We start from the raw sequence: 22,516 nt of genomic DNA, 5'->3' as shown, positions 1-22,516 counted from the left end.
CCATGGCGTTAGGGGAGATGGGGACGGGAGAGAGAAGGAGGGTCTTTTTAAGGATCAATTATCAAGGGCGGTTGGTTGGCTTACCAGATTGCGATTCTTACATAACTAAATCTCTATTCTGCCAGGGGGGATGGGAGAGGCAGGCCATATTATCAGTGATAGTTAAGTGGGCAGGCAGACAGTTCAATTCTTCATGCTAGCCAATAGGAGGAACATTGTGAACAGAAAGTATACTCAATACAGATAAATAATTATCGATATTGTCAACAGGAACAGGATACAGCAGAATAGTAAAATCGTACCATCATGAAACATGAAGTAGACAGTCTGCATACGGCCAGTCCTCGGACTCCTTCCTTCTCCTCCAGCGCCCCCCTCTAAAGTGCAAATGCTGTAAAAAGGGGTATACATACACCCCTATCCATCCATCCATCCATCCATCCATCCATCCATCCATCGTACAAAGACAGAAACAAAAGAAGCAACGCGATACTAGCACACGATACTCCCACTTCTACTCTTCTTTACCACCCCCCAGCATCCCTTCTTCATGGCTACCATCCTCGTCCTCATCCTCCTCAACCCCCCAGTCCCGCCACTCGGTGCCCCGGACCCAACTGACCCCCTTGCGCCACCCGGCCTCGCGCACGGCCTTGGCGTCCCGCTCGTAGACGGCGCCCGTGACGGCGAGGGCCACGACGAAGACCCAGAGGTCGCCGCCCTTCATAGCCTTCCACCACCGGCGCTTGACGCCGACCTTCCAGAGGCTGTCGACGCTCGTGCGCGCCGAGTACAGGAAGATGCCGCGGCCCTGCTTGCGCTGGATGAAGCCCCAGAACCCGGCGAGGAAGCCGCCCAGGAAGAAGCGCTGCGTCGCCAGGAAGTGCTGCGGGAACCAGGTCTGGAAGAAGCAGATGCTGGCCCAGGCCGTCGAGATGGCGCCCGTCACGAAGGTCGTGAGTCGCAGCGTTTGGGTGAGCAGCTTGCTGAAGACGGCCATGGGCGCGTTGTAGAGCGAGCGGTACCGCGGCAGCAGGAAGAGCGAGTACAGCACCAGGAGGGCGCGGCCGATGCGCGGGAAGGAGCGGACCCAGAAGGTCAGGTAGGTCCGCAGGCAGGACGGGTCGGCGCCGTGCAGCGTCGCACAGCTGAGCGAGGTGATGAGAGGGTGGGCCTGCGACGTCAGCGGGGCGAGCTGGGTCAGGGAGGCCGGCAGCGTCTCCTGGTTGGGGAAGAGCGCCGGGCTGACGAATGGCCTACAAAGCATGTGTTAGTAGACGGGCCTAGATGCAGATAGATAGGGTAGTTTGGAGGCAGCAACTACTACTTACGGCCAGTTAAGCTTGGCCATCTGCGCCAGACTGTCCGCCACGTCCCACGGACCGGGCCACTTGACGCCGGCGGGCAGGTCCCGGGGCGGGCCGTGCAGGTACGTCGACGTGCTCTTCCAGATGTAGTCGACGTAGGGCACGGGCGAGCACTCGCGGTCGAAGGTGACGGCGTGCAGCAGCTGGCCGAAGGCGAAGGGCTGGAGCATCCAGCTGCCCCACCACCAGGGCCGCTCGCGCTTGACCATGCCACCACCCGCGCTGCCGTCCTTGTTGTTGGCGGTGCCGCGGGCCTGTGGCTTGGGCTTCCAGCCCCAGATCAGGCCCTCGCCCTCCAGCAGGTTCCAGCCGAACTCGAGGGCGCGGAACAGGGTGTAGACGGCGACGGACACGCGCAGCTGCTGCGACGGGTAGATGCCGAGGGCGAACCCGGCCAGGCTGGCGCCGATGGCGGGCGCGTACGGCGAGGTCAGGGTCTGGGCCGTGCGCGGGTTGCGGGCGCGGAAGGGCTCCGAGCTGGGCTCGAGGAGGTGCATCCGCAGCCGGCCGAGGAAGCGGAATAGCAGGCGGTAGAGCAGCAGGATGGTCGAGAGGGAGAGGGAGAGCCGTAGGGTGGACGACTTGTAGAAGGGCTCTTTTTTGTTGGGGGTCAAGCTATAGTAGCAATGTTAGTCACTTTGTTCGTCCACAGGAGGGGCGAGGGGCAACAAGACAAAACGTACTCTTTCTGGCCCTTGACCCGAGCCATGACCATGTCGTAGGCCTTGACGCCGAGATTCGTGGCCACGAAGACGCGCAGAGCATGGCGCACAGCTCGCGCATTGTAGCTGTCACCGCGACTGCCACCACTGCTGGCCGACGCGTCCTTCCCCTTCCCCTGGCACCCTTGGCACCTTTCGCCGCCTCGTCACTGCCGCTCTCGGCGTACTTCTCGACGGCCAACACGCTGGGCGCGCGGCGGCGCAGGACGCGCGAGCGGGAGAGGACGTATTTGTGGAGGGACTCGTACTCGCGCGGCGACATGGTGTAGCGGATGGCATTGCGCAGGACGGGGTCGGCCAGGGACTTGGATTGGGCCGAGGCGGCCTTGGAGGCGGCACGCGGTCGCGATGTTGATGTCGGCAGTGGGGGTGCCGGTTTGGTGGGAATGTCAATACTGGGAGGAGGGACCTTGGATGGCCCGGCTTGTGAAGAAGACTCCATGGCGGCTGGAAGCGCCAGGTCGGGGCGCAGGTCGCGACAATGTTAGTTATCCAGACGGTCCGAAATGGCGGTTTGGATGATGCAGGATTCGGTATGAAAATTTATCGGTGGTGGGCGTTGGAATCAAATCAGCGGAAGGAAGTTGGCGAATGGAAAAGGGTAGCTGGCAGTAGCAGCCCGACGTCATGCGTCGAAACCCAAACGCAACTTTCAGGGGTTGTCGGTCGTCGGATTCACGCAAGCACAATGTGTGTGTATGTTCGTATTCTTATTTGAATTCGGTTTGCAGGAAAAGAAGAAGGAGAGAAAACCAGCAAAACCCCCCAATCCAGATCAAGGGGAGACACGTGAGACGACGACGAGATTATGTCTCGACTGTATTAGGTTATGGTGTGCAATGCAGACAGACAGTCAGCTTGGCCCGGCCAGGCATGAAGAAGCAATCTTAGGTCTTGGGAAAGCTGGAGCCTCGGCACTCTCTCACATGGCAATCTGACCACCCATGGCCAGCTAATCCCTGAGCTGCACGAGCAATCACCAATAGCAGCAGCCCGCTAATCGACAGTGCTTGGTGGGTGGTGGGGTATTTCTCTCTTGGGGTTCCCTGTCCCGAACCTCCAGTACCCCAGGTTTATTATGACTTCTGTCCAGCATCTGACAGACTAGCACTGCACCGGAATATCCCACATGACAGATTACTCGCAGTGGCACAGACATTCAGATTGCTGTCAGTCTTGATGGGGCTGCTATCGCATAAGAAAGCAACCTGACATGAACCGACAACTATTAAGCTAGAGAGTGCATGTCCTCGAGTTCTATATTCTCGAAAATCTTGCCATACCTCAACAAGCCAACGGAACAGTCGATCGATCGATCCATCTCCCTGTCTCCTGTCCATCATCCCACCGCGACCGGGGTTGCTTGAGGCGTAGGCGTAGGCGTTAGGGCAAGCGATCATGGACCCGAGAGGCTTGCAATTGAACTCTTTGTTGAGCTGGAAGCATGACCCATTCACACACTCGCACCTGGCAGCCAGCAGCACCGGTTAGTCGATACTTCGTCGGAAAAGCATCGAGGGTCTTCTTGTCCGGTCTTCCTTACCAGTTCTGGTTCAGACCTTGGTCAGGGTCGGCAACGTTCTCGCATTCGATGCCGGCCGCGCCGCCTAGGCTGCAAAGAACCCCGATAACCATGCTGAGCCTCATGATGGTGGTTGTTTTCTCTGCTAAGGTGTATCGAGTGGTTTGGCTGTAGAGGGTATAGCAATTGGGTCGTCAACGTCCCTAAACTCGTGTGATTTGGCAGGTAGGTTAGGTACTTGAAACTTGTCAAGCACTGATCGCATCGAACAGTATACATTATCATAATGTTCATTGGAGGAAGCTCCAAGGTACTGCTATAAAAATGCGGGATACATCATTGTTGCAGCATCATGTAAGCATCATGTCGGTCTGGATACAGTACAGTAGCATCTTGACCTGTTATGTAGTTTAACGTTCAACTCCGCTATTATGGTGAGAATAATGACGTTGCCGGGGGACCCGTCATGGCTCCGAACCGACTCGTAACAGTATACACAGGCTCTCTCTCCGCGATTTGAAATGAATTGTAACGACCGGTACCTCGGCCGAACTAATAGCTTTGCTCTCTGCCAACGGCAATGTTGCTGCTGCCAGGCACTCACCCCTGAGCCCTCCGCCCAGGCCTATGCAGCGCCAGGCCGGAACGTCAACGCATTCCCGACTTCTTCCCACATGGCCGCCCGCGGGTCCTGCGTGTGGAGCCTCGAGGAGTCCGGGGGCGGGTACTGCCGGCCGGGGAGCGCTTCGCCGTCGTAGAAGGTGATCGCGGGTCACGTCCGACGTGCACATGATAATGCTCACCCGCAGCGCGTCGATGAAGTAATCTTTTGTTTGGTTCATCGTAGATGTGTTAGTCCCCGTATGCCACTATATGCATCTCAATTATGCAGATAAAGGAGGGCGAGGAATCAAAATCGCCCAAGTACCGTGATGAATGATGCCGGTGACGGCCCGGCGGGGCGGTTTTGTTGAGAGCCTTGACGTCTCCTTCCGTCAACCGAGTCCCCGGTGCCCGGAGTCCCATCTCGTACCAGGCTGCATCAATCTCTGGGGTTGGTGCGTCGAGCGGCGGGCCGCGATACTTTCTTGATGTGGTCTGCCTCTCTATCAAAATGCCGAATCCCTCGAGGTCTCTCATGTTTGAATACATGATACTCTATAGTTCGGAAGAGATAATCCAGGACGAGTATCTGGGGTAGCATCAAGGTGATTTTGCTAAGGCTTGCACTTAAGCCTTGCTAGAGTCGGGAAAGTCGACGATCGTTCTTGCATGGATAGCCTCTATCATCGCCAGTTGGGCTATCATGGACTGGCGTGTATGCGGAAAACGCATTGCTCGGCATCTGGGGAATCTCAACCATGACTGAGTCCTGTAGGGTAGAAGATCGCACCTCTTCTTACTTTTTTCAGGGCGAGATGATCGGCACTAAACCCCATCATCCCTAGTAGAGAAGGGGTTATGTCTTACACTATAATCTTGTCCAAGATACCGACCAATTTCACCTTCCTCTTCGATTTTATGATATACGAGCAATATGGCACATCAATTGGTGGATCAGGTCGAGACTACGTAGCCATGGGCAATGTTTTCTTCTTTTTATTCTTCTTCTTACTCTTCTTATTTTCTTTTGTACAAGTGGCCGTATGAGAAAGTCTTCACACTGATAGCTGAAAGGCATCAACCAGTTATCAGGCCCTATTAGAAGAGTTTATTAGTTTACCTTTCAGTATATTCTGGCTGTTCCTTGAACTTGAACTACAGGCAAAGCGTCGCAGTGCAGCTGTGGATGCCCGTGGTTATCGACTATTTGCACTGGAACCTATCTAAGCTTTAAAGAAGTGAGCCGGAAACTGACTTAATAAGAACCCGAAGCACAGTAAAAGGATGTTCCCACGAGACGGCCAACACAGAATAACGATGCTTTCGATATGAGCTCTTCTGGGGTGCCGCAGCAACAAACGTCGACGTATGAGGCATGGGACCAAGGGGCGGCAAATTAGAGTAACGGGAAGGGGTGATCTCGGGCTTCCATACAGTATATAGGTATAAATAGAAAGGACACAGGGGTGTATCATATCAAAACGCGGCGCAGTCGATTTGATCCAGTTTCTACGCCTAGGGATAGCTTAAGTATCCCGAAACTGGATTTTTCATGAGTGTTAAAGGTATGAATTGGCCCAAGAGTGGCTGCCCAAAGAGCTTGCCAATCTCATCGCCATCCAGAGCGTGGACAGCCAAAGCTGGAAGCAAACATTTATCGAGGATGAGCAGCAGCACCTGCACACCACACTGTGGCAGGATCCGAAGCCACGAAGCTTATGTCTGTTTAAGCTGAGTAAAAACCGTTAGTAGTCTCGCCTTTCGGCAAAGGCGAAGAAGAGCCCAAGAGCATGATCACGTGGAAGAGCACTTTCGGTTGCGGTGGAGATCAGGGGGCATTGGCCCTGGTTGGCATGGCCTACGAGAAGGAGACATAGCCTTTTGCGCGACGGAAGGCTGGTGATTCCCCCTTGCTTCCTACTACGCCCTACCACCACAATGCCCTACACGTTGTCAGTCAGCAACCAAGTCGCAAGTCTTGCCCCAGCTGGACTAGACTTTTCGACGACTGTGTGAAGGGAGAGAATGATCCGTACGGATATTTGACAGCAACGGCGGTGACAGACCTAGCTAGGCCTCTAGGTGGCGGCGCCTGGTTCGCTTTGGGAAGGCTTGATAGCTGTTGCGCTCAGCCTCTCTCCCTGCCTTTGCTGGTGAAGCATGATACGATAAGTACGAAAAGGCATACACGTATTTGGATACCAGTAAGCACATAGATTGCGTAACTTGACACCTAAGCGGATAGACGACGATAGAGTATATCGCGTTGCTGCAGCAGGTAGACTTGGCAAAGGCCTGCGAGAGGGGATCGCCATGGCTGTGGCGCTTCAACCGCTGTAGCTTGCTCAGTCACAACCATGGGGTTTCAAGCACCGACATTTCGGCTTGTGAGTGATTACCAAGGTGCAGTAGCAAAGGCAGTGTGTGACAAAGCACCATGCTGTAGTCGATTAGATGGCGGAATTGAAGCTTCCAGCCCCTCGTATCGCGCTCAGCACGGAATTGGCGCGGTTGGTAGTGGGTAGCAGTGGGAGCTATTTTTATCTTTAATCGCCCATCGTGCGGCCCGAGCAGCTCATTTTAGTGCAACGTGGGGTGCTGGGCAGCACTGGTTTGGCTCCAGTAGTGGTTCCAGCGCTATGACAGAATGCAGCCAGCAGTCAGGCCGTCTTTATCGGCGTGGATAAGTGAAGTCAGTGGAAGCTGCATACCTTATGCATTCTACCTGCACGAATGCACCTAAGGCAGGCAGCCTTGCACTCAATCAGCATGGGCTGGAGTCCCAAGAATTTGGAGGCAAAGGACCAAGGTGTGGGGTTGAGCGAGGTGTGGGTCCGGTGCACGGATCGGAAACCTTAAATCGATCCAGCGAAACGAGAGAGATTAAGAAAAAACGAAACCAAATCGAACTGCAGTCGGGTGTCTTGGCGCATATCGGACAAGAGACAGAAGAAACATCAGGCTTCACTGCTGTGCTCACCAGCCTTGCTGTTACTATCACCCACCAGGTTTCAAGTAGTGGAAGAGCATCTTGATGCAATGTTGTTACTGGAGAGGAATGACAGACCACAACGGGAGCGGTCGTATTGCTGAGACATGATAGACCGCTCGGGAAAGACAGCCCCCAATGACGCATGCGGCCTGGACAGGTACCTTTTAGCATCTGGTCGCGGTATGGAGTACATGCACTGCACTAACAGCACTGACATTGGATCAATTCCAGATGTCACTCAGGCACTACTATTAATGCATCGGATCTAGAACCCTTACTCATTCCAGGAAATACAATTGCCATCTTTCACTTTCTTTATTCATGCGTGTAATACAATGCAATGCAATGCAGAATGTAGTTCGTTGACAAAGGTCAAGCGCATCCACTTTGATTGATTGATTCAATGCGGAATCAGAGCATCCATGGGAGCTGGAGGTGCCTCCTTTCGCAGAGTCGCAGAAAGTATATACCTGGTTGAGTGGATTCCTGCAAACCTTTTGGTGTCCAGGAGCAAACGTGACCTCGGTTTGTGAGGGTATTCTAGAACCCATAGACCCTTTCCGCAGGCTGTTTGCATGGTGAGCGTTGATGAGCGCTGATGTGCGGTGGACCGGTGGTCAGGTCCCGTCAGGTCTATGCAGTATCAGTGATCCATTGCATCCTTTCTTTCAGTGCTTTGGAGTTGGAAGGTAAAAAGTTCAACAGTCTTACAGTCCCGGAGCAAATCCAATCCGCTCTGCCATACATACTTACTTTACTTATCTGCCTTTCCTCCTCCTTGTGACCATCCTCTACAGACCACTTGTTTTGCTTGTCTGTCTGTATTGCTTCATACACTCTCTACTAGCTAGGAGGAGGGTGCATCTGCAGGTGTAGGCGCAGGCAGTTCGTTCCATTTCGGCCCAGCATTAGCGCCAAGGTCCAATTGCCGCTTATTCAGCTTGCAGGCTCCCCAGCTTTAGGTACCGAACACTGACCTCATAAGTCCCCCCATCAGCGGCAGCGACCATCGATAGCGACTCCCACCCGTTAGGCGCCTACTTTACTTTTGGACAATTGATTCCGCTGCCATCACGGCTTGGTCATCAGCATTGCATTGTGCCTTGTACACCAGCGAAACCTCATTCCAACGGGTTTTCCTCGACGTGGCGGACCTTCATCGGCCCTGGTTTCGGAGAAAAGCCAGCAGCCAGAACAAAACATCCTTTTTCCTGGTCCCTTGCACACCACGACCGTTCGATTTCCACCTTTTCCCTGTCTCCCCTATCCCCCCCCCCCGCCCCCCAAAAAAAATCAAAATCCAAACCAGATCAACCAAAAGCGACCGACCGACCGACCAGCAGCCGGCCGACTGCGTGCACTGAGGTGTTCTGAGAGACTTCTTTCCATTCCTGACCCAATTGCGTCTTGTTTTTCGAGACTGACTTGAGCTGCTGTTACCAAAGCTTGAATTTCTTTGTTACCGGGTGACCTACATAACCTAGCAGCTGTGCCTTTTTTTTTTTTTTTTTTTGGTGGAGGAGAGGGAAGGAAAGGCAGCACTGATTGACAAGGCCGAAGTTTTTTTCTGGGGCCACCCCTCAGCAAGGGCCTCCCTCCACCCCGTCCTACTTCTGAGTCTGACTCTGGCTTGAGGAGGGACAGGCCGAAAACGTCCAATCCCAAACTAAGCGTGGATGAAAAGTAGCAATCCTAGAAAGAAAAATAGTATCTTAACCACCCACCAACCCACCCGCGACTGACCACAACCAAACGACCGCCGTCCTTCTCGCTCCCCCCAACCCATCATGGCGCCCCCAAAGGGTGGTCAGGCCATCAAGCGGAAGCAGCACTCCCTCAATCACCATGCTGCTGTTGCTCCGACCGCTGCTGCTGGCTCCAATCCTGCCCCAGCCCTGCCCGCCGGAGTTAATGGAGCATCGACCGGAGCACCGCAACCACAACCACCGCAACCCAAGAGGCAAGTCTCGACTGCCACCCGCCCTACCGTCGTGCCCGCCCTTCCTTTGCAATACCTCAATCGCCAGGCCAGCCGACAACATCAGCGGCAGCAGCAGAAGCCGCAGCCTCAACAGCAGCAGCGCGACTCCAGTAACCACCAAAACCACCACCAGCGACGACCCTCGACCAACGGTGCGCCTGCCGCCAACTCTGCGAATGGACACCCCGTCGCTTCTCTCGAGGCCGCTCTGATCGACCACCACGCCGCCGTTCCCGACTCAGCTCTGGCGCTGCAAAAGGCTGCCCACCGCAAGAACATGTCGGCTTCTGGAAACGAGGCCGCCACCAACGGCGCTGCTGTGGAGAAGGCCGGAGCAGCATCAGCAGCAAACGCCGCCCACGCCAACAACACCACCTCTGCCACGGCAAACGGTGCTACCAACGGCGCACATCCTCGCGGCCATGAGAACGGCAACGGCAATAAGAAGGGCAATCGCGGCAGAAACAACAGTGTCGTCAACGGAACCAAGCACCAGACCCAAAACGGCCGCGGTGACGCAAAGCAGCACAAGCGAAACCAGTCATCCTCGCACAATAACGGCCCGGTCAACGGCATTGGTAACCTCACCTTTGGCGACGTCCCCAACGACATCCATACCCCCGACACCCCGGCACGAACACGCTCCTCGTCTTCGGTTCAAGCTTCCGTAGTTCCTGCGCCTGCCAACGATCCCGAGAAAACGCCCCTCGCGCTGAGTAATGGGTCTGCACCTCACAACCCGCAACAGCAGCAGCAACATCCAGGTACTTCCTCTTTGTTTCCTGCAGACATACCCATGCACCGCCATTTGAAGAACATCTACTTACCATTTGATTTATTAGCCGCATATCACCAGAGCGAACTCTCTTCGCCCACCTCCGGTTTTGATTCACAGCCTCCGTCGGCGACCTATCCCCACAACGACTTCGTGCCCCATGCTGCCGCCAACGGCCATCACTTCCACGAGGCCCACCACCGTCTAAGGCATGGATCACGGCGCCGATCCCACCGGCTTCCACCCGGCTCACCCGATGCGATCTCATCCGACTCCCAATGGCGCCATCATGTTTGGAGGCATGGGCTTCCCCGATTCTCACTCGCACTCGCACTCGCACTCGCACTCGCACTCTCCTTCACCCGGCCCACCGCCCGTCGCCGGCTTCATGCCGCCCCCTAACGGCCACCACATGAACAGCGTTAATGGCGGCGAGAATGACCAGGCCTTCCATCCCACCAACGGTATCCACGGACACGGCCATGCGCACACGGACAGCTCAGCCACCAATTTCCCCGCCCATCCTGCCCCGTTCCGTCACGATATGGGACCCCCGTCGACCACCATGAACGGCTACAACCAGGTGCAGGCTCCCGCTCCCCTTCCCCATGGACCATACGATGGCTACCCCCCTAACATGGGACGGTACGGCCCACCCACGCCTCACAGCTTCCAGGGCTCGCAGGCGTCTGGAGACCAAAACGGCACCGAGAATGGACAGCACTTCTTTCCGCCCAATGGCCACGGCTATGGCAACCACGGACCTCATCCCAGCCACCCTCCCGGCCTTCCCCATGCCATGGGTCATGGCCACTTCCAACCCTTCATGGCGCCTGGTCATTTTGGGGGCAGACCGGGTATGATGGCCGAGGACCTGGCAGATAGTGTCGCTTATTTCCGCAGCCAATTCAACTCGGCCGAGCTGGCCGACTGTGTTCTGGAGCTCGTTTTCCCCGATCGCCGGCAGGATCCCGTCAAGATCAAGGGGCACAAGCTCATCCTGGCCCGGAGCCCTTACTTGATGAATTCCATCATGCTTCTCCGCGCTCAAGACCCGGGTTCTCACACCATCAGCATTCAATCGGAGGATCTGTGGCTTCGCCGCCCTGACGCTTGGTACATGGCCGTTCAGAGACTGTATCTGGGCCCCTTGCTACCCATTCCCCCTCCCATGGTCGGCAGCCACTCCACCTCGGAGCAAGTAGGCCGCCATGCCGACCAGTTCAACTTCGCGTTGGCGTATGCTGCGGCCGGCCACCTACTCCAGATGCAAGACGTTCTTGTTCGGGGCCTGCAGATCGCGGCCGAGATGATCAACTGGAACACGGTCGAGGAGGGGCTCGCCATCGCCCTGGATAATAGCCATGAGCGTTTCTTGGATGATGATTCGGATCTGCCCGAGCTGGAACACAACTATGGTCGCGAGATGGAAATTCTCATGTCGGCCTTGGTCAATTTCCTCATCAACGCTTTCCCTGCCAACTTCGAGCTGGACACGAGCGTCTCCGACCCACCCGCCTTTGCGCGGCTCCCGGCCATTCCCAAGCCCGCGCCCTACCAGAAGACGGCGCCTGCCATCGCACGAGGTTCCTCGGTTCGTCAACCAGCCCAGCCTAAGCCTACCCGACTCTCCAGTATCAAGTTTGGTGATCTTCCCACGGCCTACCCGGAAGAGGATGCCGCCTCGCCCCGCGAGCCTGCCAAGTGCTCCCCGCAGCTGTCGCGCATCCTTCTCAACCTACCATTCGACACTCTCCGCTACGTCCTCACCTCGGAGAGCAACGGGGTCTCGGGCTGGAACACGGCCCAGGATCGATACCACGCCGTGGCGGATGTCGTGGCCGAGCGTGAAGTCCGTCGCCTGCGGGCCGTCGAAGCCGTTCGCAACGGCCACGTGCATGGCGCCGAGGATATTCAACGCCGACTGTCGTCGCCCCAACGCCACAACATCGTGGATGCCTGGGATGCCCTAAACTGGAAAGAAGAGGTTGTTCAATCCTCGGGAGCCGGTGTTCCGCGCCTCATCCGTCGGTGGATTCCCCAGTTCTCTGTGCCGCCGACTGTGGAGAGCGAGGAGCCGCCGACTTACGAGCCGCACCCGTACGAATCCATGGTCTAGATGAAAGGATTGGAGTGTGGTGGTAAGAATTCACGACTTGATGATGATGATGACGGCGTCACCGGCTACATGGAAAAAGGAGGGTTCACGGAGTATCAATGGTAGGGCTGCATGCATAGAAAAACAGCTCTCTGGACATGGATGATGTCCGTTGAGGATACAGGGTCCGGCGAGTTCTCTAGTTGACATGGCATCTCGCATTGGTGTCCATCGGCGTTTCTTGCTCTCGCTGATGATTTGCATGCCTTCAGGCAGTGGTTTTGACGTCTCCTCCCGTGGGACAATACTCAATTTTACGAGGTAGATTTCCAACAGCAGTCTTCTCGCCAGGATGGTGGAGTCAAGTCCACTTTGGCCGTTGCTCGGCAGTAGGGCCGGGGAGGAACATTCAGTTATCACAGCGATCTGCTACGGGCAAGTTTCTGATGAGCATCATATCATGGCCGGTCACCTCGAAAGCCAAAGTTACCACAATTGGGACACGCCTGTGGCACCAAGCGGCGTTGTCGAGTGGAACTGCGAAGCGGGTGAAAACGACGAAGGGAGGAGGAGCTGATGGCTGGGGGGTGGAAGACAAGAGATCCACTGGTCGGTCTGTTGCTTGCTGCCTGTACCAGCGATGCGAGATGAAAATCTCTCGTGCTTTTTTTGCAGTTGAGACTTCAGGGGAATGCGGGCGAACGACTCCACTCCTACCTAGCAGCCCCCCCCGTTCTCCAAGTAGATAACAGCATAGACAAACATGGCGGGAGCTATTCCTGCCTTAATACAAAGCTGAATAAAGAATCGTTTTAGATATCCGCGCTGTTTTGCCTACCGTGCTGGCTCTGGGTTTGCCTTGCCATGTGATGATATGGACGCAGCATTCTAGTGTTGACCCAAGTTCTCTAAACTGACCGACATAGAGGGACGGCCAAGAGTTCGAACCTATTGGGACCATAGGCACTAGAGGCCGACATCATTCATTCATTTATTCACTCACTCTTCGTCTACCAAGATGAGACAACGAGCTGAATCCACATACGTCATCAGGATGTAGTTAGACATTAGTTAGAGATCGCTCCCCAGAGCCGACCCCAATGCCCCCCGTTGTGGTGCATTGCTTTATCCGTTAGTCAAACCAGGCAACCTAGCTACAATACATACATGGAGTTAACGCCCCACGTAAGCCAGTGAGGGGATATGCCCGGCCTCCTTAGGCGCAAGACCGAGCCGGAGATACGAGTGACGCCCTCACCTTGTTAGGCGACCGCATAAATAGTTGCTTGAGTGATTGAGCTAGATGTTCATTGCTTTCTATTAACATACTCTCCTCCTATACAATCCATATTCGAATTCACTATATACACATCGACGAATACTTTGCTAAAGTCTTTGAACGTCGTTCATCAGTAGTTCTTATTACTGAGTTCGAGAAGAAAACGAACTACCACACATCACCATGGCATCCAACAAGGAGATTGTCTTCATCACTGGCGGTATAGTACACCCCGTAATAGCCAAAGCAAAGAGGGTAGAGGACGTTGTCCTCGTCTAACTTTTTCATGATAACCCCGCCACACAGGCAACACCGGTCTAGGATACGAGGTCGTCAAAGCCCTCTACCAGTCCCCGCGCCCCTACGAGATCATCGTCGGCTGCCGCACCGTCTCCAAGGGCGAAGAAGCGATCGCGACCTTGCAGAAGGAGGTCCCGGACTCCGCCTCCACCCTGAGCGTGCAGCAGGCCGACCTCGAGTCCGACGCCTCGCTCGAGCAGGCCGTCGAGGCCATTTCTTCCAAGCACGGCGGCCGCCTTGACGTTCTCATCAATAACGGCGGCGCCAGCTTCGACTTCGACATCGCCCCCGCCGGCCGCGGCATGTCGGTCCGGGACGCCTTCAACGCCATGTGGGACGTCAACGTCAGCGGCACGCACGTCCTGACGCAGCTCGCGGCGCCCCTCCTTCTCCAAAGCGCCAGCCCGCGACTCTTGTTCGTCACGTCGGGCACCTCGACCCTGGCCGAGACCGAGGTGTTCGACACGCCCATGGCGCAGCGGCTGAACGCGTCGCCGCCGGCGGGGTGGCCTAAGGTAAATCCGCCGGGGACCATGAGCGTGACGGGCTACCGGTCCGCCAAGACGGGGCTCAACATGCTGATGCGGGAGTGGGCGCGCATCCTGCGCAACGACGGCGTGAAAGTCTGGGCCGTCAGCCCGGGGTTCCTGGCGACGGGGCTCGGCGGGGGGGGGGCGGACCGGCTGCGGGCTGCGGGGGCGCTCGACCCGGCTGTGGGCGGGGAGACGGTCCGGGACGTCGTGGAGAGGAAGCGAGATGGGGAGGTGGGCAAGGTGGTGCGGCGGGATATGGTGCAGCCTTGGTAGATCAAGTCTGGTTTGCCTTATGCACGAAGAAGGTAGGAGGCGATGAGCTGCGGGTTGGGGAGGAAGAAGAGTTTGATAGGGTTGTTAAACGAAGTGTTGGAATGCTTTCCCTCTCTCTTTCCCCCACACACTTTCAAATAGTAAAGTCATCTACTCTAAGTCCGGAGACGATATGTAAGCGCGCAACTCAAGTCCGGGTCTATAGAAACTACCTTCCTGGCAGATGCCACTTAGTCTCGACTCTAGGCATTCTGATATCGTTAGTCGATGATAGGCAACTCCCCTTTCATCATGAAACTGAAATTAGACTCCACTGTCAGCTTCGAATCTCAACTTTGCGTTGCGGCATAAGTGGAGTCGATGGGCTTGCCAATGCTTACTTACGGTAAATGGTCCCGGTATGAAGGTGCTTGCCGTGTGCTTGTGCATACTTAAAAATGCTAGTTGAATGTTGACTTATAAACGTGGTAGCTAGCATTAGGGCTTGAGAACTAGCTCTCCGTTTACTCGGTAAACATCCCCCTTTCATCTGCTCGTAACGTTTGATAGCTTCCCTAGATCGCCACTTCAGCTGCAGGAGATTAACTACATAGACGCGAAGGAGACGCAATCCGAGGAACGAAGTATGTGTCGGCCTGTGACTAGGCCGAAACTTCAATACTTGCAATTCCGTGAGTAAACACATCTATGCATACCAATGCGGATCCAACAAGGAGGAGGCCCTGTTCATTAACACACGTGGGCTGCCTACTCTTCGGCTTGCCCCGACTCGTACCCGAGGGCACCGGCAGGGAGATGCTCGAGTTCCTAATGGCGCCCAAGGGCCCGCTTCCCGGTGCACCATTACGCGGCCTACCACTCCGAGGTCAACTTCCGGTACTCTGAATCGCTTGCCTCAAAGCGGTGGTTCGAGATCTTGCCCAATGTACGTACGTATACCTGGAACTGGTAGGTCGCCTTGGTGTCTTTCATGCGGCCAGCCGCGGGAACTTCATGGGCCAGGGAGGTAAATGCATGCGCTGATCTACTTATACACACCGCATTTTATTACAACCGCCATCTCTGTCTCTATTAACAGTGTCAATAGCGTAGAGATGCATGATATGATGTTCATGCTTTCTAGATTAATATTCGCCTCTGAGATAAGTCAGCGGGACGATAACGTAGCCAAAAGACATGCGGCATACAGGGGAAGAATGGTCTCTGGAAAGGAACACGGTTATGGTATATCGATCACTGTTGACCCCGGTACGCAGCTGGCATGAGGTTATCCCACACCAAACCGCACAACTCGGGATACTCAAGGGACAAATTACACAGCAAAAGCATTTATGTTCTGTCTCGTATTATTAGGTTGAAACGCCGAGACTCCATACACTGGACAGAATGATATACACGGTTGTTCCATACAGCATCCACGCGTCCCCAGTTCCTTCCACCTTTCCATCTCCATCGCCATCGCCATCGCCATCGCTTCTTCTGACTGAGACCTAAGTCAGTTGACCAAGATCGGTGGCATGTAACCGATACACGACGGATGCAAACGTTTCATGGCGATGTCGCAGTTGCGGAGAGTGGTATGTGTGCGCGGATAGCAAGATATAGAGATGCGTGGCCCAAAAAGATTGTGCCCCTAGTCGGTTGCAGCTGTAACCCAGCCGGATGAGCACCATGGGGCAAAACACACCGATAGAAGACGACGCGTGCGCGAGTTCCAAGACGGGCCGGCCGTACCATCCTATGACAGCAGCAGCCCAGGAATAGGAACCAGAGTGATCAGGTAGTAGACATCATCAATCTGTATTCGGCTTCGCTCTCATCCCAACAGAGTTTTGGAATAAGCTACCAAAGTACAGGCAGGCCCTTTCCGTCCGACTCCAAAGAACCAAGAACATTTCGATAACTCTGACGCAGGATTGCAAGTTTCTGCTGCGACACCACCGTGTCCTTATGCTTTAGGCTGCACGGTAGCCGATGGCGCCGACTGGGGTGCCCCAGGCGGCAAGTTGGCCGCCGCGGCCGCGAGCGTCGTCTGCACCACGCCCGGCGACGCGCTGTTGGGATGCTGCTGCTGCGGCGCCTGCGTCGTCTGGCCGTTCTGGCGCGCGTTGTTGCCCTCCTCGGTCAGCAGCTTGCTGAGCAGGGGCAGGTCGTTGCGCGCGTGCGGGTCCCGCTCCAGACACCGCTTCACCGCGTTCCACTCGCCCTCCTTCATGCGCGCCGCGTGCGGCAGCAGGAACGTCACCGTTGGGCTGTTGAACAGCGGGCCTAGGACCTGCCGCGCCTTTTCCTCGCCCTCGGCCTGGGCCCGTTTTAGGGCTTCGATCTCTTGTTGCGTCGGAGGAGGCGGCGGCGAGGGAGCAGCCACATGGCCAGGCGTCTGTCGGGGTTGTGCCGGTGGTTGCGGTTGGAATTGGGCTGGTTGCTGCAGCTGGGGCGGCTGCTGGATCTGGGGAGGTGGTTGCATCTGGTACGGAGGCTGGTGCTGGTGCTGGGCTTCGGCGTGATGTTGAGGTTGCTGTCCTTGGGGTTGAGGATGGGGCTGAGGCTGAACTTGTGGTTGATGTTGAGGTTGAGGTGGTTGTGATGGATATTGCTGAGGCTGAGGCTGATGCGGAACCTGAGGTTGAGCCTGATGCGGAGCTTGAGGCTGGGCCTGATGGGGAGGTTGAGGAGCAGGGCTTGGAGCCTGTGCCGCAACCGGGGCAACTTGGCCAGGTATGACAGGAGGTGGGATAGGCGTATGGCTCTGATGCGACGGGAATGTCGCGCTGGGCGGTGCCTGTGGCGTTGCCGGTGACCAGGTAGGCGCGGCCACCGAAGACTGCCGGCGATCAGGCACGGGAGTAGAGGCCTGCATCGACGACGGCGTCGGGGTGCCCTGTGGCACAGGCGCCACCTGGGCCTCGGTACTGACAAAAGGCTGGAGCTTCTCGTCGCGGTACACAAAGATCAGCAGCAAGAGCGGCTCGGTCCGGTTCTGGGGAATGAGGTGGCCCTCGATGTTCTGCAGCGGTTCCGGCAAGGGGCCGTCGCCCTCGGGTATGGGCACGAGGTAGGTATCCCGGACGTTGCCGAGCTTCCTGTCGCCCACGACGCCGTACCGCTTCTTCGACATGAAGTAGTTCACGACGGTTTGGAAGTTGGCCCGCGCCGCGACGTCGTTGGGGTCGGCCACGGACAGGCTGGTGATGACCAAGTCGATCTGGTTGTTATACCTCAGACCGCACAGGTACGGCACCGCCTTGTCCTCGGGGATGCGGCCGGCCACGTTCAGGACGACCGGGATCAGGTCGTTCCAGGCGATGCCGCTCTGCTTGCTCAGGTCGGCACCGCCGGCGTACTTGGCCACCGCACGGAACTCGGCCGTGTTGCCCATCTTGAGGTCGCCGTGCCACACCGCATCGGGGTCCAGGTTTTCCGTGGGCGAGTAGGGGGGTGAGTCGGTGCCGTCGTCCAACATGCGGTCGACATCAGGGTCCACACCAGGGCCCGTGGAAGGGACCGGCGCGGAAGGGCGACGCTGGTGTGCGGAGGCAGAAGGAGACCGCACACTCGAGAAGACTTTGTCGATGTCGAACTTGGGCGACCGCTGTGCGCCTGCTTGGGTGTCCACTCGGAGTGGTTTGGCTGGTCGCTCGGTGCCGGGTGATGTGGCGGATGCGCCCTGGCCCGGAGACTTGCTCGATTCGCCAGCAGCAGAGGCGTCCTTAACGCTCTGTCTCCGCAGAACCGAGGGAACCTCCTCCGTGGTGGCGGTAAAGCTCTCGTTCTCGACGATCTCGTCGCCCTTGTGGGTGCGTCGGACGCGCGGGGCTTCCTCGGCCACCAGGGTAGACTGCTTGTCAGCCTTGGCCTTCATCTCGGCCGTCTCCCGTTGCAGCTCTTCGGTGGCCAGCTCGTTGGTGGACATGGAGGCCACCGTAGGCGGCGATAGGGAGCGGTTGAAGACGCGGATGGCCAGCGGTACGTTCCTCTTGAGGTTGAAGATCAGGGTCCGCGCCTGGGTGGTGGCGGCCTGCTGGCTGTGGCTGTCGTGCAGGGCGCGCTCAATCTCGAGGGCGTGGCGCTCGGCGAGACTCTTCTTGTTGCTGTCTTTCGGGATGCTGAAAAGCTGGTCCTTCACGGCCGCGTCGAGGGCAGCCTCCAGCGACTTCTGCAGACCCTGCGCGACCTTCTTCCGGGCGGCAGGCTCCAGCTTGTCGGCACTGGTGGCCAGGTCTTCGGGTGGTGTATACTTGGGCCCAGAAGACGCGACGGCGGGCGTCTCGGCGACCTTGCGCAGCTTGCTCTGGGGCCCTTGCGAGTGGTCGCGCTGTTTCCGCTTGCCCTTGGCTGCTGGCTCCTCCTCCTTCTTCACCTCGGGCGTGGGCGAAGGCTTGGCCTTGGAGGCCGACGCGGCGGGCGACGTGCGGTCCTTGGAGTCGCTGACCCGCTTGGCCTTGCCCTTCTTGCCGCCCTTCTTCTTCTTGTTCTCGTCCTCGTGCTTCTGCCGCCGCGTAATCCAGGGCTCTTCGCCGCGGGCCATGCCGTCGAGCAGCTCCTGGTGGTCTTCGGGCTTGCATTGCTCGCAGAAATACTCCTTAGGTAGATCGTCGTCGAAGATGCTCATGCCCAGGCAGACGTTGTGCTGCCAGGCGCCGCACTTCTCGCAGGCGATCCACGGCTCATTGGGGTCGTCGTTGTCCTGGGAGATGGCGCCGCAGACGCAGCGGATGACCTCCTCGTCCTCCTCTTCCTCTTCCTTCTGCGCCACCTTCTTGCCCTTCTTGGCTGCTTGTTTACGCTTCGTCGGCTGGGGGCCGTTCTCAAGGGCCTCGAAGGCTTTGGTGTGCTGGCCCTTGGTGGCACGCACCGAGCGCCGGGGCTCTTGCTCTGCTGCTGATGTGAATAGAGTACGTGTTAGACTGCGCGTGTGATAGTGACTGTGATCTTGTGACGGTTGCTGGGAGGGCATGGCGACTTCGCCATGCGCCTGAACACTTGTTGCGCCGCTTCTTCTGCTCCGGGTCGAGGTGGACGACGACGACGGTGGCGCAGGCAGAGACGCGCGCGTTGCGCCTATACGGTTGCGGGAGGTGCGCTTACCAGACATTGTGGGTGAGTGAAGCTGTTACAGAGTGAAGCTGTTGTGTTGCTTTGCTGTCCCGATGTTTGCAGGATGGACCGGACCGCTTTGTATGCGACAGGCGTATGTATTTACTAGTGGTGGCTTGCAGGCCGATTGGGAGGTGCAATGGTAGGGCGGGCGGTCACGGTCGGGGCAATCATGGGAAAACTCTACGCAGCAAGATTTAACTAGTGCTTTGAAGAAATGGCAGACGCGACACAGGCAGGTGGTACGACAGCGATGTGATGTCGCAAAGTGTGGGCAGAGTCTGTGTGTGTTGATCGATCCCAGCCAGCAAAACACTAATCCCCGGGTCGACCAATTGCCTCCAACCTACGATCGGGAGAGCACGACGTCCCAAGATGTCTTGTCGAGCGGAGAGTATAGCAGCCGTGTCGCGGAGAACTAGGCGACAGCTGGGTGCACAGCTGAGGGTATTCGAGTCGATTGCGCGTGGAGAGGTGAAGGCGGTGTTGCAGAAAATCACGGTCGCGAGATCGCGTGCCTCGTTAAGTGGAGTTTGGGGGAGGGAGAGGAAAGCCGTCGTCAGTCGCAAAGTCGATGGAAAATGGAAGAGCTGCAAATCATGCCAGAATGGTGTCGCGTGGTAGTCGTAGTGGTCGTAGATGCGAAGGCATTGATTGATTGATAGGACCCCCTCACATACTGCGACGGAAGAGGATTGATGATGGAGGTGAGACGACGACTGGCTGATGGATGAAGATTGCGAGGGCTCGGGTAGAAGGGGTGCGGAGGAGTGGCAGTCCAGAGAAGCGGAGGTGGATTGGCTTGATCGATCTCTGCCTCTGTCTCCATCCATGTTTGTACCTGACCCTAGGAGAATGGCGGTGGCAGTACCTCCTCACGGACCAGAACCTTCTAGCCGGTTGAGGAATGCGCCTGTAGCAAGTCTGACTCAGTTCCATGGGAAATCTCAATCCAGACAGCTTCCGCCACAAAAAGAGCTCCAAGGGTCCAAGCTCCAAGCTCCAAGCTTGAGGTGCTGTGGCGTGTTTGTAGATGTGGCACTTCTTATCTAATCCCTTATCTAATCGCAGCTACCGTACGCGTATGGGCTCTTGCCTAGCACCACTGCCCGCCTACCGCTGCTACCTACTGCCCACCCAAAGTACAGCACTGCTCCCTGCCAGCCTTCTCTAGCCTTAGCGCTGTATCAATCAGTTGCGTTGGCCAGCTCTCTGCCTGCACTGACTGCTCCAACCTTACGTCGTTCCCTCAGCCTTCCCGCCCAGCATCACACACTTCCGACAACACGATAGACCCAACCCGACCGTAGAAGAAACCTTGTTGTCTCTTCAGGTCCCTTCGGAACGAAACAAATAACTGCCGCGCGCATTTTCATCTTCAGGTTTCGCCATCATGTCTCGCCGCTACGATTCCCGAGTAAGCTACCTGTGCCATTCCTCCCCGCATCTTGCCGCTGTCGAGCGCCTCCGCCCGCACCAAACAAAGCTGACCCTCCTCCCTCCAGACAACCATCTTCTCCCCCGAAGGCCGCCTCTACCAAGTCGAGTACGCCCTCGAGGCCATTTCCCACGCCGGTACCGCCATCGGCATCCTCGCCAAGGATGGAATTGTCTTGGCCGCCGAGCGCAAGGTCACATCCAAGCTGCTGGAGCAGGACACATCCGCCGAGAAGCTCTACATTCTGAACGAGTAGGTCGCTTAGGGTTCTTTGTTTTTTGCAGCAACTGACAACCCACAGCAACATGATTTGCGCCGTCGCTGGCATGACGGCCGACGCCAACATCCTCATCAACTACGCCCGCCAAGCCGCCCAGCGCTACCTCCTCACCTACAACGAAGACATCCCCTGCGAGCAGCTTGTGCGCCGGCTTTGCGACCTGAAGCAGGGCTACACACAACACGGCGGTCTCCGACCCTTCGGTGTCTCCTTCATCTACGCCGGCTGGGACCCCCAGCGCCAGTTCCAGCTGTACCTCAGCAACCCCTCGGGCAACTACGGCGGCTGGAAGGCCACAAGCGCCGGTGCCAACAATGCGAGCGCCTCGAGTTTGTTGAAGCAGGACTACAAGGAGGACTGCACCCTGAAGGAGGCGTGTGCCATGGCGGTCAAGGTTCTCAGCAAGACGATGGACTCGACGAAGCTGAGCAGCGAGAAGAGTAAGCTTCCCCCGAACTACGTCACCCCCCTCTAATCCCCGAACACGATACTGACATCAAGCCCTTCTAGTTGAATTCGCGACAGTGGGTCAGACAGAGGACGGCAAGATCTACCACCGCCTGTGGAGCGCGGACGAGATCACCACGCTATTGAAGGAGAACGATCTGGCCAAGAACGAGAACACCGAAGACAACTAGAGCAACGTGGCTGTCACGGAATACGGGTCACATCATAGAGCAACTGTACTAATATGACACCAAAACAATGACGACTGGCATGAACCGGCAATGACTTTGGCCCTTCGCAGTGTGACTAGGTAGAACGAGGTTGATTCTCTGCCAACTTCTTCTTTGTGATATCAAATCTTGGTAACCTTTGCGGCCCGCTGTATTGCTGTCGACTCTTACCTGCGTAACGTTGCTGCAAACAGCCCACGGCTCAACGACCAACAGCCATCTTCATCCATACGAAATTGGATACATCGTAGTTATTAGCTGGTTGGAATTGGCCAGCCATTGCTTGACTTTATGTGCTGGTCTGTGTCTTGTTTCCTGGAGCGGCCATGTATCTTACCGGGGTCAACAACTGGCTTTCCACCCGTCTCCAGCGTTGCAACCTCTCGACGCGATATTGGCCCCGATGGAAACTATTGGTTTGTTTGCCGACCCTATCCCGTAGTCCAAATTCCAGCATCAACCAACAACAGAACACTAGGCTGTTTCCCTGCTTGTCACCAGCAGTCGCCGTTCAGGGAGTCGATGTCTCCAAAATGCATGTAGTCGAGCATACTTGCTGGAGAGATTGTTGGGTACAGC

General features: G+C 56.6%; 6 protein-coding genes across 6 annotated transcripts; 3 read left to right on the top strand and 3 right to left on the bottom strand.

Moving 5' to 3' along the window:
• Positions 1-514: 514 nt before the first annotated feature.
• On the bottom strand, positions 515-2,531 carry PG994_002507 (uncharacterized protein; the record flags this gene model as incomplete). The annotated part of the gene is made up of 4 exons (XM_066853916.1): positions 515-1,256; positions 1,332-1,982; positions 2,051-2,141; positions 2,213-2,531. The coding sequence occupies 4 exons, from the start codon at positions 2,529-2,531 to the stop codon at positions 515-517; spliced, it is 1,803 nt and encodes a 600-aa protein (XP_066719771.1).
• A 1,705-nt stretch (positions 2,532-4,236) lies between these two features.
• PG994_002506 (uncharacterized protein) lies at positions 4,237-4,751 on the bottom strand (the record flags this gene model as incomplete). The annotated part of the gene is made up of 3 exons (XM_066853915.1): positions 4,237-4,338; positions 4,415-4,437; positions 4,562-4,751. 3 exons carry the CDS (start codon positions 4,749-4,751, stop codon positions 4,237-4,239), a joined length of 315 nt encoding a protein of 104 aa, XP_066719770.1.
• Positions 4,752-8,993: 4,242 nt separating this feature from the next.
• Positions 8,994-12,081, top strand: PG994_002505 (uncharacterized protein; the record flags this gene model as incomplete). The annotated part of the gene is made up of 2 exons (XM_066853914.1): positions 8,994-9,951; positions 10,172-12,081. 2 exons carry the CDS (start codon positions 8,994-8,996, stop codon positions 12,079-12,081), a joined length of 2,868 nt encoding a protein of 955 aa, XP_066719769.1.
• Positions 12,082-13,522: 1,441 nt separating this feature from the next.
• On the top strand, positions 13,523-14,445 carry PG994_002504 (Short-chain dehydrogenase/reductase 2b; the record flags this gene model as incomplete). Its single annotated transcript, XM_066853913.1, has 2 exons — positions 13,523-13,559; positions 13,646-14,445. The coding sequence occupies 2 exons, from the start codon at positions 13,523-13,525 to the stop codon at positions 14,443-14,445; spliced, it is 837 nt and encodes a 278-aa protein (XP_066719768.1).
• A 1,948-nt stretch (positions 14,446-16,393) lies between these two features.
• Positions 16,394-19,540, bottom strand: PG994_002503 (transcription factor gsfR2; the record flags this gene model as incomplete). Its single annotated transcript, XM_066853912.1, has 1 exon — positions 16,394-19,540. One exon carries the CDS (start codon positions 19,538-19,540, stop codon positions 16,394-16,396), a length of 3,147 nt encoding a protein of 1,048 aa, XP_066719767.1.
• Positions 19,541-20,935: 1,395 nt separating this feature from the next.
• Positions 20,936-21,915, top strand: PG994_002502 (proteasome; the record flags this gene model as incomplete). The annotated part of the gene is made up of 4 exons (XM_066853911.1): positions 20,936-20,959; positions 21,048-21,232; positions 21,282-21,700; positions 21,771-21,915. The coding sequence occupies 4 exons, from the start codon at positions 20,936-20,938 to the stop codon at positions 21,896-21,898; spliced, it is 756 nt and encodes a 251-aa protein (XP_066719766.1). The 3' UTR covers positions 21,899-21,915.
• Between the last annotated feature and the right edge of the window lie 601 nt (positions 21,916-22,516).

This window comes from Apiospora phragmitis (genome assembly GCF_038363925.1).
Source record: "Apiospora phragmitis strain CBS 135458 chromosome Unknown utg000003l:1.0-2676785.0:1.0-2680665.0, whole genome shotgun sequence".
Taxonomy (NCBI): Eukaryota; Fungi; Ascomycota; class Sordariomycetes; order Amphisphaeriales; family Apiosporaceae; genus Apiospora; species Apiospora phragmitis.
Note: the sequence above shows the minus strand (reverse complement) of the source record. Positions and strands in the feature narration are given on the sequence as shown.